This window comes from Oncorhynchus tshawytscha, linkage group LG25 (assembly GCF_018296145.1).
Source record: "Oncorhynchus tshawytscha isolate Ot180627B linkage group LG25, Otsh_v2.0, whole genome shotgun sequence".
Classification (NCBI taxonomy): Eukaryota; Metazoa; Chordata; class Actinopteri; order Salmoniformes; family Salmonidae; genus Oncorhynchus; species Oncorhynchus tshawytscha.
The window spans coordinates 39,674,736-39,691,300 of NC_056453.1; the positions used below are offsets into that span (position 1 = coordinate 39,674,736).

General features: G+C 44.5%; 1 protein-coding gene across 1 annotated transcript in view; it reads left to right on the forward strand.

Moving 5' to 3' along the window:
• LOC112239349 (vinculin-like) overlaps positions 1 to 16,565 on the forward strand; it is a 59,987-nt gene that overhangs the window by 4,406 nt on the left and 39,016 nt on the right. The window contains exon 2 of the mRNA XM_042305748.1: positions 13,089 to 13,159. Within this exon, the coding sequence (XP_042161682.1) occupies positions 13,089 to 13,159 (71 nt within the window). The remainder of the gene's footprint in view (positions 1 to 13,088; positions 13,160 to 16,565) is intronic.

Genomic DNA, 16,565 nt, shown 5'->3' on the forward strand with positions numbered 1-16,565 from the left:
GGCTGTCTGGCCTGGCTAGCTGGGCTGTCTGGCCTGGCTAGCTGGGCTGTCTGGCCTGGCTAGCTGGGCTGTCTGGCCTGGCTAGCTGGGCTGTCTGGCCTGGCTAGCTGGGCTGTCTGGCCTGGCTAGCTGGGCTGTCTGGCCCGGCTAGCTGGGCTGTCTGGCCCGGCTAGCTGGGCTGTCTGGCCCGGCTAGCTGGGCTGTCTGGCCTGGCTGGCTGGGCTGTCTGGCCTGGCTAGCTGGGCTGTCTGGCCTGGCTAGCTGGGCTGTCTGGCCTGGGCTAGCTGGGCTGTCTGGCCTGGCTAGCTGGGCTGTCTGGCCTGGCGGGCTGGGCTGTCTGGCCTGGCTAGCTGGGCTGTCTGGCCTGGCTGGCTGGGCTGCCTGGCCTGGCTAGCTGGGTTGGCCCGCCTGGCCGGGTTGGCCCGGATGGCCGGGCTGTCTGGCCTGGTTGGCTGGCCGGGCTGTGTGTCCATCTGGTGTAGGCCCATGGGCTAAACAAGCCAGAGTTACTTCTGTAACCATTCCTTTCTTTTACTGGGAGTCATTTATTGTTATATATTTGGTGGAAGATTTACAATAGGGAGAAAATATCAGTACAACAAACAGCAGTATAGTCTAACTGCTCTTCATCCGTTTTCTCGTGACTTTGTTGGTCCCCGTCAGAATCTCGATTTTTAATAATTGCTGAAAACATGTGTGGTTCTGATTGGCCTTTACCCTGTGGTACACTGTTCACCTGTCCTCGGTGAGTTGTGATAACAGGTCTGTTTGCTTGTAGAAAGGCTTCCTGATAAAGTCATTGTTATTAAGAAGCGCTGTGAAGGGACCAGACGTTTTTACAGTTTTTAAAAGTGACTAAGCAATCAAACAGGAAGTGGCTCTTTCTTACACGGCAATATGTCCTCGTCTGATGCTCTATAAACTCTGAACGGACACTGGAATGCATGTTTACACAGTTTTATTCAAGTTTATTGGTTGTGTACACAAGTTTAGCAGATGTTCTAGCAGGTGCTGAGAAATGCTATGTAAAAAGCTATTATTATTATTATTATTATTACTATTATTGAATTGGTTTCAGTAGTTCTGACCAACACTTCCGTTTTTGGTCAGTCCTTTCATGGTTGTAATGTAAGTAGTAAAGCTAGTTTTTGTCGAATTGATGTCATCTAGAGATCATCATCGGACTTCTCTGTGGTTAGTACGAGCAGGCGGACTAGGCGAGTGATCATATTCACGTTAGCCTTCTCCTTGGTGGGGGGGGGGGGGTGAAATCAGAGAAAATCAATTCCCCAGCTGTGCCATCTGAACAGTGATCACATATTTCCAACTGTGGCACGACGATGAAGGCGGAACTCACACTGTAATAATTTCCTGTTTCCCTGGAAACGGTATCAACACTGTTACTGTTATGTTATTGAAATGCTCCGGCATCGTGTTGTGTGAGTGTGTGTGTGTGTGTGTTTGCAGTGCACTTTGTGGTAGAAAAAAAGATTAAAAAAAGGCCTCTTGTTGTATCGGAGTTGGAGGCGTATAGATCGTAAAGCCTGTTCTGTCTACTGAATTAGTGCTCTTCTAGAGCCATCCAATGAAGCAGACCTGGGTTCAAATACTATTTGATATCTTTCAAATACTTTCAGCGTTTGCTCTAGCCTGGTTGGAGTGCCAGATGGGCAAGGGTTTATAGTTTTTGGACTACTCTGTTGGGACATTTAAGTCAGGCAAGCTCGATCAAGCACAGTAAAATATTTTAAATAGTAGTTGAACCCAGGTCTGCAACCAAACCAAGGGCTGGGTCTCAGCCTCTTTCAGACAGGGTGCTATAACTCATGTGGCCTAGGCCACTCAATGAAACCAATGACTCTACCTCAGACATTCCCAGGGAGAGGCTATACTAAAGAAAGCCATTCTCTTTATTGTCTCGGCTACCCACAAAACCACACATTGCACAGACTTGTAGACCCCTGGCTAATGGCTAGGCTACATCTCAGAGTTTACAATTAAATCTACCATTCACATCCCACCATGCAATCCTTACTAAACTGCAAAAAACAGGCAATTATTGGATTAGGCTACTTGAATTTCTCCTTGATTGTTGAATTGTGTTTACAATTATCTGCTGTAGGTTGTTGTCGATTTTTCTGGGATAGCCAGGGAACGTGTTTTCAGCCGTTTTGGCTTCCTGGATCTGTCTGAGTGCTGCTGGGGCCTTGCGTCTTTTAATGATTGTTTAAAAAAGAAAGGATGGAAATCCCATTATGCCCAGATACATGGAGATTGAAAGGTTGGTCTTCGTCATGGGCCAAGATTGTCCCCTCAGCATTAACTCAGCCAGAGAACAGACGTTATCAGCCATTAGTGTCTATGGTTTATTCCGCTGACGGACTGTAAATCGGACTATATATAATCTCTATGGTGTCAGTTTGATGTCTCTGGTTGGTTTCATCTATTCAATGCCAGTCTAATTAGATTGAAAAGGGACCAGCCTTGATGTTTATCTAGAAGAAATCAGCCTTGATGGCTGGAATCCATCCCTTAGCCCTTGGCTTCCACTATAACAAGCGTTATTCAGTCAGGCATACTATTCAACAGGCATAGTTCTGAAATGACTAAAAGAGAGCTTATCAAATGAGGCCTACTGTACATTATCATTTCTGCACTTTTTCTGGTCTTTAAAATGGGGTGAAAGCAGGTCAACTGCAGACGTAGGGCCTTGGCATAGACTGGGAAGTTAATCTCATTGAGTCCTGTGTAAATGGAAGGATGCAAGCTCCTACTTGGCTCTTTTTTTAGGAAAGACACGAAGACTATATTATTACTCAGATCAGCTTCTCTCTTTCCCCTCCATCTTTATTTCAGGCCGACACGTAAGCGGCTAGCAGATCATGTTTTTAGGTACCAATACTCAAGTCAAGTGATAATGAAAGACATGAAACACATTGGCTCTCGAGTGGCACAGTGGTCTAAGGCACTGCATCTCAGTGCTAGAGGTGTCACTACAGACCATGGTTCGATCCCAGTCTGTATCACAACCGTAGGGGTGCCGCACATTTTGGCCAGCGTCATCTGGGTTAGGGGAGGGTTTGGCCGAGGGGCAGGCCGTCATTGTAAAATAAGAAAGTGTTCTTAACTGCCTAGTTAAATAAATGAGGAAAAAACAACCACACAAGGGGAAGTTCATAGTCAACTTGTTTTGTTAACGACATTTGACAATATTGTAATTTCACAAGAAACCTCAGTTTAACACATGTATGTAGTCAGAAAAAAGTTCCTCCTCCCTTCACTATTTTTGGAGAGAAAAAAGACAATTGCATCAATATCAAGTCTAACTGGTCTCAATAAATTGTTTTATTTTCTTACTACATCAATTAATTCCAATCTACTTCAGTAATGTGTGATTATGGGGGGATAAATATGTCCAAGTCAAGTGGTTTAAGGCCTTCCAAAATAAACTGTGTCCTGTTATCTGCTTCTCCAGTTTCCTGTCATTTGTCCAAGGAGGGGGTAGGCAGGGAGAGGAAAGGAGGGGGTAGGCAGGGAGAGGAAAGGAGGGGGAGGCAGGGAGGGGGGAGGGGGAGGGGGTAGGCAGGGAGAGGAAAAGGGGGAGGCAGGGAGGGGGAGACGGGGGGAGAGGGAGGGGGGGAGGCAGGGGGGGCAGGGAGAGGAAAGGAGACAGGGGGAGGGGGAGAGGGGGAGGCAGGGGAGAGGAAAGGAGGGAGAAGGGGGAGGCAGGGGGAGGAAAGGAGAGAAGGGGGGGGAGGCAGAGGGGGGGGAGGCAGGGAGAGGAAAGGAGAGAGGGGGAGGCAGGGGGAGGCAGGGAGAGGAAAGGAGACGGGGGGAGAGGGGGGAGGCAGGGGGAGGCAGGGAGAGGAAAGGAGACAGGGGGAGAGAGGGAGGGGGGGAGGCAGGGAGAGGAAAGGAGGGAGAAGAGGGGGGAGGCAGGGAGAGGGGAGGAGGGGAGAGGGGGAAGAGGGAGAGGGGGGGCAGGGAGAGAAAGGAGGGAGAAGGGGGAGGCAGGGAGAGGAAAGGAGGGAGAAGAGGGGGGGGAGGCAGGGAGAGGAAAGGAGGGAGAAGGGGTAGGCAGGGAGAGGAAAGGAGAGGGGAGGGGGAGGAAAGGAAGGAGAGGGGGAGGCAGGGAGAGGGGGAGGCAAGGAGGGGGAGGCAGGGAGAGGGGGAGGCAAGGGGGAGGGGTAGGCAGGGAGAGGAAAGGAGACAGGGAGAGGGGGAGGCAGGGAGAGGAAAGGAGGGGGGGGGTGCAGTGAGTGATAAAGTGCAGTTAGCCAAGTCAGGAAGGATAATGGGAGGATAATGGCTATGGATCTGAATCCACCACAGCCAGCAGCAGCAGTCCAATGCTCCAGCAGCCGTTAGTACACTGGACGGAGGGACCGAGGGAGGGAAAGAGATACTAACTTAACTAAAACTCTGCTGGGTGGTGATGAGCACTCCCTCTCTCCCTCGGTCCTCAGCAGCGATACATCTGATGGCCCTAGACCACAACAGCCAGGAGACTGGTGTGTAGTCAGATGTCAAGAAACCACCCGAATATTTGTGTTCCATCGAGTCACCTCAGTTATGTGGTGTACGCATGTCTCAAATGGCACCCTATTCCCTATATAGTGCACTACTTTTGATCAGGGCCCATAAGACGCTGGCCAAAAGTAGTGTACTATGTAGGGAATAGGGTGCCATTTGGCACATTTAGTTGTGGTGTATGGTGAAGCTCTAAAGCTGTGTCAAAAGATTACTCTCAAGACTCAGATAGATCCCTCCCCATTTCCTTCCGTTTTAAGAGACGTTTTGCAATAGAATCGACGTAATGCATACGCCCCCAGGCGAGCCAGCACGAGGGAGGGAGGGAGAGAGAAGGCAGAAAAAAATGTGGTGCACATATGTCGTGGTAATCAGTCCTGCATGCCTCGCTAATTCACCTCTTCCTCTCTGGTTTTATTTACATTAGAGATTTCTCCAGGCCTTTATAGCCTGTCGTCTAGTTAGGCTATAGCCCACAAATACATTTTAGTGGGGTAAAAAGAACACGCATGGGATTTTTCTTAGCTTTCACACCCCTAATCTATGTATACTCAGCTAGCTAGCTGACCATCACTTATTATTACTCCTCTGATGCCATTTGATACCACCTGATCTAGTCCTGTTTACCACCTCGTAACACAACTACACGGTGAGGCTGTGTTTGAGGGTTTAGCCATAACTGTCTTCTGTGTACTCTGGAGAGGTCTGCAGATTTGGTAAGATCTGACAAGACTTTGTGATGGAAAATGTTATGTTTGTGCTTTTCTAAAAAACAATTTCATGCATGTGACTGAAATAATCTTCACTGTCAGTATCTGCAATTTGGCAGTACGCCCAGACCCTTGTTTTGAGAACGAAATATATCTGTTTCAGTGTCTCAGCTTAGAGAGAAGAAGCCGTGTGAGGTATTGGTCTGTCACATGCATAAATCAGGATTGGTATGAATGAATGAAGCAAATGTTAATGATTAATTAATTATGAATGATGAGTAAGCTAAATCATGTGAATATACAGTGCCTTGCGAAAGTATTCGGCCCCCTTGAACTTTGCGACCTTTTGCCACATTTCAGGCTTCAAACATAAAGATATAAAACTGTATTTTTTTGTGAAAAATCAACAAGTGGGACACAATCATGAAGTGGAACGACATTTATTGGATATTTCAAAAAAAAATTACAAATCAAATACTGAAAAATTGGGCGTGCAAAATTATTCAGCCCCTTTACTTTCAGTGCAGCAAACTCTCTCTAGAAGTTCAGTGAGGATCTCTGAATGATCCAATGTTGACCTAAATGACTAATGATGATAAATACAATCCACCTGTGTGTAATCAAGTCTCCGTATAAATGCACCTGCACTGTGATAGTCTCCGAGGTCCGTTAAAAGCGCAGAGAGCATCATGAAGAACAAGGAACACACCAGGCAGGTCCGAGATACTGTTGTGAAGAAGTTTAAAGCCGGATTTTGATACAAAAAGATTTCCCAAGCTTTAAACATCCCAAGGAGCACTGTGCAAGCGATAATATTGAAATGGAAGGAGTATCAGACCACTGCAAATCTACCAAGACCTGGCCGTCCCTCTAAACTTTCAGCTCATACAAGGAGAAGACTGATCAGAGATGCAGCCAAGAGGCCCATGATCACTCTGGATGAACTGCAGAGATCTACAGCTGAGGTGGGAGAGACTGTCCATAGGACAACAATCAGTCGTATATTGCACAAATCTGGACTTTATGTAAGAGTGGCAAGAAGAAAGCCATTTCTTAAAGATATCCATAAAAAGTGTCGTTTAAACTTTGCCACAAGCCACCTGGGAAACACACCAAACATGTGGAAGAAGGTGCTCTGGTCAGATGAAACCAAAATTGAACTTTTTGGCAACAATGCAAAACGTTATGTTTGGCGTAAAAGCAACACAGCTCATCACCCTGAACACATCATCCCCACTGTCAAACATGGTGGTGGCAGCATCATGGTTTGGGCCTGCTTTTCTTCAGCAGGGACAGGGAAGATGGTTAAAATTGATGGGAAGATGGATGGAGCCAAATACAGGACCATTCTGGAAGAAAACCTGATGGATTCTGCAAAAGACCTGAGACTGGGACGGAGATTTGTCTTCCAACAAGACAATGATCCAAAACATAAAGCAAAATCTACAATGGAATGGTTCAAAAATAAACATATCCAGGTGTTAGAATGGCCAAGTCAAAGTCCAGACCTGAATCCAATCGAGAATCTGTGGAAAGAACTGAAAACTGCTGTTCACAAATGCTCTCCATCCAACCTCACTGAGCTCGAGCTGTTTTGCAAGGAGGAATGGGAACAAATTTCAGTCTCTCAATGTGCAAAACTGATAGACATACCCCAAGCGACTTACAGCTGTAATTGCAGCAAAAGGTGGCGCTACAAAGTATTAACTTAAGGGGGCTGAATAATTTTTTAACAAATTTTTGATTTGTTAAAGTTTGAAATATCCAATAAATGTCGTTCCACTTCATGATTGTGTCCCACTTGTTGTTGATTCTTCACAAAAAAATAGTTTTATATCTTTATGTTTGAAGCCTGAAATGTGGCAAAAGGTCGCAAAGTTCAAGGGGGCCGAATACTTTCGCAAGGCACTGTAACTTGTCTGCAATATTTAAGAGAATTAACGGGACTGTCCCTGTAGAGCTCCTGACAGACGTTCACTATGGTGCATCAATGATTCATTTAAGATTGACTTCAAGTGTCCCATGTGTAAAATTTGCTCGACAATTTCATCAAAAGTCATTGCAATGCTAAATATCTCTTAGCTTCACGCATGCTATGCTGCCTGTGAACAGGAACACATTTGGATACTACTTTTCTATTACAGAGTTATGGGCACATACTTCCGTTCCATAACACGTTCAGAGCAGACGGTTGTTGGATGGCGTTGAGGACACTTAGGTCTAATACAATGTAACCATAGAAAGAACTAGCTCCACATTTGAAAGCCAGGCTGTCTCTCTCTGTGTCCCAGTCCTCAGGCTTTGAGAGTCCCTGGGTGCATGTCAACAATGCCTTATCTGTTCTGTTGGTCCGGGCCACTTTATCCTTCTTCACAACGCTGCACTAGTCTGTGCTGTTCTGTTGGCAGCTGGAAATAGGAGTGTCAACGTTTCCACCCCAGACCCTGTCTGGCTGGAGGGCCAGCTTGACATCAGGCTGTGTGGTATGTGACAGCATACTGACACAATGACCGTCTGAGCCAGCGAATGGATAAACAAGTTGACATTAACAATTACCTAGTCTGAATATACATTTTTTTCAGTGTGCAGACAGAATCATCTATTTTTGAAATGAAGAATTACCCATCCATTACCCATCCATTACCCATCCATTACCTATCCACCTGTGCTCTTCTTGTCCTTTTAGTAAAGTTCTATTAACACAATAGACGTGCTTCGGCCTTGCATGCCTGTGTGTTGCCTAATCAGTCAGTTTGGGGTTGGAGGTCAGAATACAGCCGCCACGCCCTTCAGCTGGAATGATGCATTCTATTTGTACAGAGTTGTTGGAATCAGGGCTGTTGTTGGTCTACATGAAGAGAGGGAGGTGGGAAATTAGGAATAATAAGATTCACTTTTACCCTCATTTTTGCTTTGTGAAACCCCCCCCCCTACTACTGTGCCTGAAAGTGAACACTATTCTCAGAGAAAACAACATACTTTTTGTTTCGGTCTTTTCAAAGACTTCTTTTCAGCTACTGTGTATTTCCTAAGTCTGGTGTATTCAGGCAACGATCCCCTTCCTATTCTTTCAGAAGTCTATACTGTGTCCATAGAAGCCATCTTGTCTGAACTTGCCCTCACCCTGAACAGGATATCACTGTAAGGAAATGTCTTAAGAAAACAGTGATTGGATACGAGAGATTAGCAAAATACACTGAGCTCATTTCCTCAACAGGTCCGTCATTACAACAACCGTACAGGGACAGGTAGGGCTGCATGATATGGGAATTTTTTATAGCAAATATTCAGTGGTGGATAAAGTATCCGATTTGTCATACTTGAGTCGAAGTATCTGTACTGATGGTGCAAAAGCCATGACAGGGAGACAGTGGGGTGGTAACGCGCGTGCAAGCAATTCCTCTCGACGCCACTTGGGTACCGAGAGGCTCTTGCTGCCAAGGGAATGCCTGACACCTTGATAGATGTTTGGATACTACAGGGAAAATGGTTAACTTTGTTAAAGCAAGGCCCCTGAACTCTCGTATTTTCTGCACTATGCAATAATATGGGCAATGGCCATGTAATGCTTTTACAACATACAGAAGTGCGCTGATTATCAAGTGGCAAAATATTGACCCATTCTGTGAAAATTGAATTTAATCAGAAGCCACTGTCAGATTTCTGGATTGGGCTGCGCTCAGAGTATCCTGCCTTGGCAAATCGTGCTGTTAAGACACTGATGCCCTTTGCAACCACGTACCTTTGTGAGAGTGGATTCTCGGCCCTCACTAGCATGAAAACAAAATACAGGCACAGACTGTGTGTGGAAAATGATTTAAGACTGAGACTCTCTCCAATACAACACAACATTGCAGAGTTATGTGCATTCTTTCAAGCACACCCTTCTCATTAACCTGTGGTCATTTATTCACAATTTTCGATGAACAAATAACATTTTATGTGTAAGATGGTTAATAACCTGTTATGGCTGCAATCCCGATACCGGGATCGATATGACAACTACCAGTGAAAATAGAGGGCGCCAAATTCAAACAGAAATCTCATAATTACAATTCCTAAAACATACATGTGTTTCATATCATTTTAAAGCTATTCTCGTTGTTAATCCCACCAAAGTGTCCGATTTCAAATAGGTTTTTCAGCGAAAGCACTACAAACGATTTATTTTAGGTCTCCACCAAACCACAATAAGCACAGCCATTTTCCATCAAAATATAGCATTCAGAAAAAACAGAAATAAAGATAATTCAAGGTTAGTGACTAATTTTATCTTCATCAGATGACACTCATAGGACTCCATGTTACACAATACATGCATGTTTTGTTTGATAAAGTTCATATTATTATCAAAAAACCTGAGTTTACATTGGCTATTTAGATTCACTAGTTCCAAAAACATCCAAGTGATTTTTGCATAGCCACATCGTTTCAACATAAATACTCATCATAAATGTAGATGATAATACAAGTTATACACATGGAATTATAGATATACCTTAATGCAACCGCTTTACGGAAACTTTATGGAACGCAAGTGACAACTATGAGGAAAAAGCGCCTTCACAAAATGGCTGCTTGATGGACATCTGCTATATTCTGCTCTCATTCACTCCCACAACAACATAGAAGCCTCATTATAATTTCTATTGATGGTTGACATCTAGTGGAACCCCTAGGCAGTGCAACATCATTCATATCTCAAGGGGATTTCATTGGGGACTCTGGTGAATCTCTGGACAAGCTCAGATTTCTGACTTCCTGTTTTGATTTCAAATCAGGTTTTCGCCTGCCAATATGAGTTCTGTTATACTCAGACATCATTCAAACAGTTTTAGAAACGTCAGTGTTTTCTATCCAATACTAATAATAATATGCAAATATGATCAACTATGACTGAGGAGCAGGCCGTTTGATATGGGCACCTTTCATCCAAGCTACTCAATACTGCAGCCATAAGTAAAATAAAGAGCAACATGATTGATTATTATTTGTGCCCTGCTGCTATAAGAGCTCTTTGTCACTTCCCACGAGCCGGGTTATGACAACTCACACTCATTCTTAGGTTTAATAAATGTATTGTGTGTGTGACAGGCTTACAATAATGGCAAAAAACAACATTTGAGAGTGTGCAGACCCTGGTGCTAGAGGGGGTAGCAGCTGGAGGTTGAATGTTTGAAGGGGTATGGGACAATAAAAATTTTGGGAACCACTGGTCTAAATCATTTGAGATTCAGAGATGAACTATATACACTGAGTATACCCAATATTAAGAACACCTTCCTAATATCGGTGCATGGACTCTACAAGGTGTCAAGTGTTCCACAGGGATGCTGGCCCATGTTGACTCCAATGCTTCCAACAGTTCTGTCTAGTTGGCTGGATGTCCTTTGGCTGGTGGACTATTCTTGATTTATGTGGGAAACTGTTTAGCATTCTTGATACACAGGAAACTGTTGAGCATGAAAAACCCAGCAGCTTGGCAGTTCTTGACACAAACCAGGTGCACCTGGCACCTGCTACCATACCCCGTTCAAAGGCACCTACTACCATACCCCGTTCAAATGGCACCTACTACCATACCCCGTTCAAATGGCACCTACTACCATACCCCGTTCAAATGGCACCTACTACCATACCCCGTTCAAATGGCACCTACTACCATACCCCGTTCAAATGGCACCTACTACCATACCCCGTTCAAATGGCACCTACTACCATACCCCGTTCAAATGGCACTTCAATATTTAGTCTTGCCCGTTCACCCTCTGAATGGCACACATACACAATCCATGTCTCAATTGTCACCCCCAAAAATAATTCTCTAGTTGGTGATTTTCAAAAGTGTGTGTGTGTGTGTGTGTGTGTGTGGGGGGGTAGATTTCCAGTTTCCTGTCTTTCTGCCCCTTTAGTTGAAGTCCACTCAGTGTGTGTCCTACATCTGAAAGAACTCTCTCCTGCTCCCCTTTAGTTGAACGGCTCTCTAACTACCCTGGAATGCTGGACAGTTAATTATGGCTTTTGTTCAGAGCCTCTCAAGGCAGGAATGCCAGGTTGGCACATGTTAGCTCAAGGCAGGAATGCCAGGTTGGCACATGTTCACTCCCACCTCACTCCGAGAGAGCTGGCAGTTGCTCCACTTTTAGCCTGGCATCAACCTTTTTTGTTTAATTTACAAACGCTCACTGACTCCCACTGGACCAATGAAATGTGGGAGGACCTGTTTTTCTGTAGTACGACAGCTTTCTGGATTGCCTGTGCCATTGCAGTTTAGAGTCATCCTTGAGCTGACACCTCGACAGTACTCTCTACATTCCCAATAACTCATAGGGTTAGGAAGTTTGTTTTCTCTTTCAACTTCATGTCCTGGCTGTGGCCCAGTCTTTCAGCCTCACTCCACTTTTAGTTCTACTTCCACCTCTTTGTGTTGAATTTACGAACGGTGTAGGTGGACGCTCTACTCCTACTTTCACACTGGACCAATGAGAAGACAGTAATGAGGTCAGGGGGATCTGGTTCAGCCCCACTCTGACTACATGACGTCAGCTCTCTGGAATGGAGGACTGTAATGAGCTGGTGGAACAGTTGGTTATCCTTGAACTTTAACCTCCCCCACTAATGGCATATTCCTAACAACTAGCTTCAAAAGTTCTTAGTCATAGCCCTCCAATAGGCTGGCTGGCATTAGTGGTGAGGTGGCCTTATGAGAGAACTCAACTGTAATTATACATTTTTGAAAGTTTGACTATCTTAAAAATATATATTTTTTACTCTTATTAAAAAAATACAAAAATGCCTTAAATATAATTTGTACATCCTTTTATTTTATACACGGCAGAAGAAGCTGATCAAGTCGGAGTCGTGTGCTTGTGTAGTTGTGGGCATGTTCACACTAGTTGAATATAATCATGTGGGTGAAGAGCTGTGAAAAAACTGTGTGTATAAGAGTGAAGAGGTGTATAACAGGGGTTGGGTCAGTGATCAGTCAGCCAACAAGCTCCATATGAATCAGACATTAACTAGCCTCCCTCCCAGTCAGTCTCGGAGCTCAAATGTCTGTTGGCCCGGGGAGAGACTGACACAGAGACAGACCTGGACGTGTTCCCTCCCTGGGTTCCACATGATGAACATTGCCGTTAGGAAAGTCTAGAAGCGGTGTGCTTCAGTGATCTACACTACAGCTGTTGCTGTGTCATTGACATTTCTGTTGATATGAATGAGAAGTCTGTATCGTTTTAGTTTTCTCACAGCTTCATGTGGTGAAGGATGTTTCTGATCGCTGAGGTCACACTGGGGGATATGAGTCATGGTAAATGTGAGTGTGTAAGAGACCAGCTCTTTTACACGTGTTTGTGTGTCGAGGTTCCCTCCTCCAGTGACCTGTGTGTCGAGGTTCCCTCCTCCAGGGACCTGCGTGTCGAGGTTCCTATCCTCCAGGGACCTGCGTGTCGAGGTTCCCTCCTCCAGGGACCTGCGTGTCGAGGTTCCCTCCTCCAGGGACCTGCGTGCCGAGGTTCCCTCCTCCAGGGACCTGCGTGCCGAGGTTCCCTCCACCAGGGACCTGCGTGCCGAGGTTCCCTCCTCCAGGGACCTGCGTGCCGAGGTTCCCCCCTCCAGGGACCTGCGTGCCGAGGCAATAGTTTATCATCCTTTAAAGGTTAAATAAAATAATTTAAAATGAATATTTCAATGTGCCGGTTTCTCAGACCCAAATGCTCAATGGAGAATCTCCATTAGCTAATTTAAAAGTGATGACTTAGTCTGAGTAGGACACGTTTGTGTCCAGGAACCTGGCCCTACAGGGTGTTTATGTCAGTTAATGTGCTCTTCCTGTTTTCCTGTTTCTAGGTGGGGAAAGACACTGTCCAGACCACAGAAGACCACATAATGAAGAGAGACATGCCTCCAGCTTTCATCAAGTATGTAGATGAAAGATATCTGCCTTCTCCTTAACTCTCAGCCCACAAACTTTATTACCTTATTTACCGTTTACCAGTCTAACAGTCTTATCCAATTTAGACATTTACAACGATGTCTGAACCTCGTCTTGTGTACTCTTTCTCTCCATCTAGTCTCTCGCTCTCTCTCTCTGTCCTGTTCTCTCTTTCTCTCCATCTAGTCTCTCGCTCTCTCTCTCTGTCCTGTTCTCTCTTTCTCTCCCCCTAGTCTCTCGCTCTCTCTCTCTGTCCTGTTCTCTCTTTCTCTCCCCCTAGTCTCTCGCTCTCTCTCTCTCTGTCCTGTTCTCTCTTTCTCTCCCCTAGTCTCTCGCTCTCTCTCTCTCTGTCCTGTTCTCTCTTTCTCTCCCCCCCTAGTCTCTCCGCTCTCTTTCTCTAGTCTCTGTCCTGTTCTCTCTGTTCTCTCTTTCTCCCCCTAGTCTCTCGCTCTCTCTCTCTCTGTCCTGTTCTCTCTTTCTCTCCCCTAGGCTCTCTCTGTCCGCTCTCTCTTTCTCTCCCTAGTCTCTGTCCTCTCTGTTCTCTCTTTCTCTCCCCTAGGCTCTCTCTCTCTCTCCCTGTCCTGTTCTCTCTCTCTCTTTCTCTCCCCTAGGCTCTCGCTCTCTGTCCTGTTCTCTCTTTCTCTCCCCTAGGCTCTCGCTCTCTGTCCTGTTCTCTCTTTCTCTCCCCCTAGGCTCTCGCTCTCTGTCCTGTTCTCTCTTTCTCTCCCCCTAGGCTCTCGCTCTCTCTGTCCTGTTCTCTCTTTCTCTCCCCCTAGGCTCTCGCTCTCTGTCCTGTTCTCTCTTTCTCTCCCCCTAGGCTCTCGCTCTCTCTCTCTCTGTCCTGTTCTCTCTCACACTCTAGTCAATTTCAATTTAAGGACTTTATTGGCATGGAAAACATGTGTTAACATTGCCAAAGCAAGGGAAGTAGATAATAAACAAAAGTGAAATAAACAATAAAGATTAACAGTAAACATTACACTCACAAAAGTTCCAAAAGAATAAAGACATTTCAAATGTCATAATGTATATATACAGTGTTGTAATGATGTGCAAATAGTTAAAGTACAAAAGGGAAGATAAATAAACATAAATATGGGTTGTATTTACAATGGTGTTTGTTCTTCACTGGTTGACCTTTTTCTTGTGGCAACAGGTCACAAATCTTGCTGCTGTGGTGGCATACTGTGGTATTTCACCCAGTAGATATGGGAGTTTATTTTTAATGTGTGTAATTATCTTTTTGTTTTCTCATTGTTTGGTTGAGTCTAATTGTGTTGCTGTCCAGGGGTTCTTTGGGGTGTGTTTGTGAACAGAGCCCCAGGACCAGCTTGCGTAGGGAACTCTTCTCCAGGTTCATCTCTCTGTAGGTGATGGTTTTGTTATGGAAGGTTGGGGAATCACTTCCTTTTAGGTGGTTGTAGAATTTAACATCTCTTTTCAGGATGTTGATAATTAGTGGGTATTGGCCTAATTCTGCTCTGCATTCATTATTTTGTGTTTTACATTGTACACAGAGGATATATTTTGCAGAATTCTGCATGCAGAGTCTCAATTTGGTGTTTATCCCATTTTTGTGAATTCTTGGTTGGTGAGCGGACCCCAGACCTCATGAAGGGCAATGGGTTCTATATCTGATTCAAGTATTAACCAGATCCTAATTGGTATGTCAAATTTGATGTTCCTTTTGATGACATAGAATGCCCTTCTTGCCTTGTCTCTCAGATCGTTCACAGCTTTGTGGAAGTTAACTGTGGCGCTGATGTTTAGGCCAAGGTATGTCGTTTTTTGTGTGCTCTAGGGCAACGGTGTCTAGATGGAATTTGTATTTGTAGTCCTGGAGACTGGACCTTTTTTGGAACACCATTATTTTGGTCTTACTGAAATTTACTGTCAGGGCCCAGGTCTGACAGAATCTGTGCAGAAGATATAGGTGCTGTGGTAGACCCTCCTTGGTTGGGGACAGAAGCATTAGCAAACAGACATTTGACTTCAGATTCTAGTAGGGTGAGGCCGGGTGCTGCAGACTGTTCTAGTGCCCTCGCCAATTCCTTTATATGTTGAAGAGCGTGGGGCTTTAGCTGCATCCCTGTCTCAACCCACGGACCTGTGGAAGGAAGTCTTTTTGTTTGCCAATTTTAACCGTACACTTGTTGTGTACATGGATATCTTAATGTTCTATGTTTTTCCCCACATCATTTTGTATAGCAGACCCTCATGCCAAAATGAGTCAATGAAGGCTTTTTTTTTAAATCAACAAAGCATGGGAGGACTTTGCCTTTGTTTTGGTTTGTTTGTTTGTCAATTAGGGTGTGCAGGTTGAATAGTTGTCTTTCGTAAGGTAATTTGATAAAAAGCCAATTTGACATTTGCTCAGTACATTGTTTTCGTTGAGGAAATGTACGAGTCTGCTGTTAATGATAATACAGGGGATTTCCCCAAGGTTGCTGTTGACACATATCCCACGGTAGTTGTTGGGGTCAAATTTGTCTCCACTTTTGTGGATTGGGGTGATCAGTCCTTGGTTCCAAATATTGGGAATATGCCAGAGCTGAGGATGATGTTAAAGAGTTTAAGTACAGCCAATTGTAATTTGTGGTCTGTATATTTGATCATTTAATTTAGGATACCATCAACCCCACGGGCCTTTTAGGGTTGGAGGGTTTGTATGTTGTTCTGTAGTTCATTCAATGTAATTGGAGAATCCAGTGGGTTCTGGTAGAATCAACTATTAAAGACTAAGGTTTGTATTTGATCATGTGTATGTTTTTGCTGTTTGTTCATTGTTAAAGAGCCAAACAGATTGGAGAAGTGATTTACCCATACATCTCCATCTCTAATTCTTCGTGTTTGTTTAGTGTTTTCCAATTTTCCCAGAAGTGATTAGAGTCTATGGATTCTTCAGTTACATTGATCTGATTTCTGACCTGCTGTTCCTTCTTCTTCTGTGGTGTATTTCTGTATTGTTTTAGTGATTCACCATAGTGAAGGTGGAGACTCAGGTTTTCTGGGTTTCTGTATTGTTTTAGTGATTCACCATAGTGAAGGTGGAGACTCAGGTTTTCTGGGTTTCTGTATTGTTTTAGTGATTCACCATAGTGAAGGTGGAGACTCAGGTTTTCTGGGTTTCTGTATTGTTTTAGTGATTCACCATAGTGAAGGTGGAGACTCAGGTTTTCTGGGTTTCTGTATTGTTTTAGTGATTCACCATAGTGAAGGTGTAGACTCAGGTTTTCTGGGTTTCTGTATTGTTTTAGTGATTCACCATAGTGAAGGTGTAGACTCAGGTTTTCTGGGTTTCTGTATTGTTTTAGTGATTCACCATAGTGAAGGTGGAGACTCAGGTTTTCTGGGTTTCTGTATTGTTTTAGTGATTCACCATAGTGAAGGTG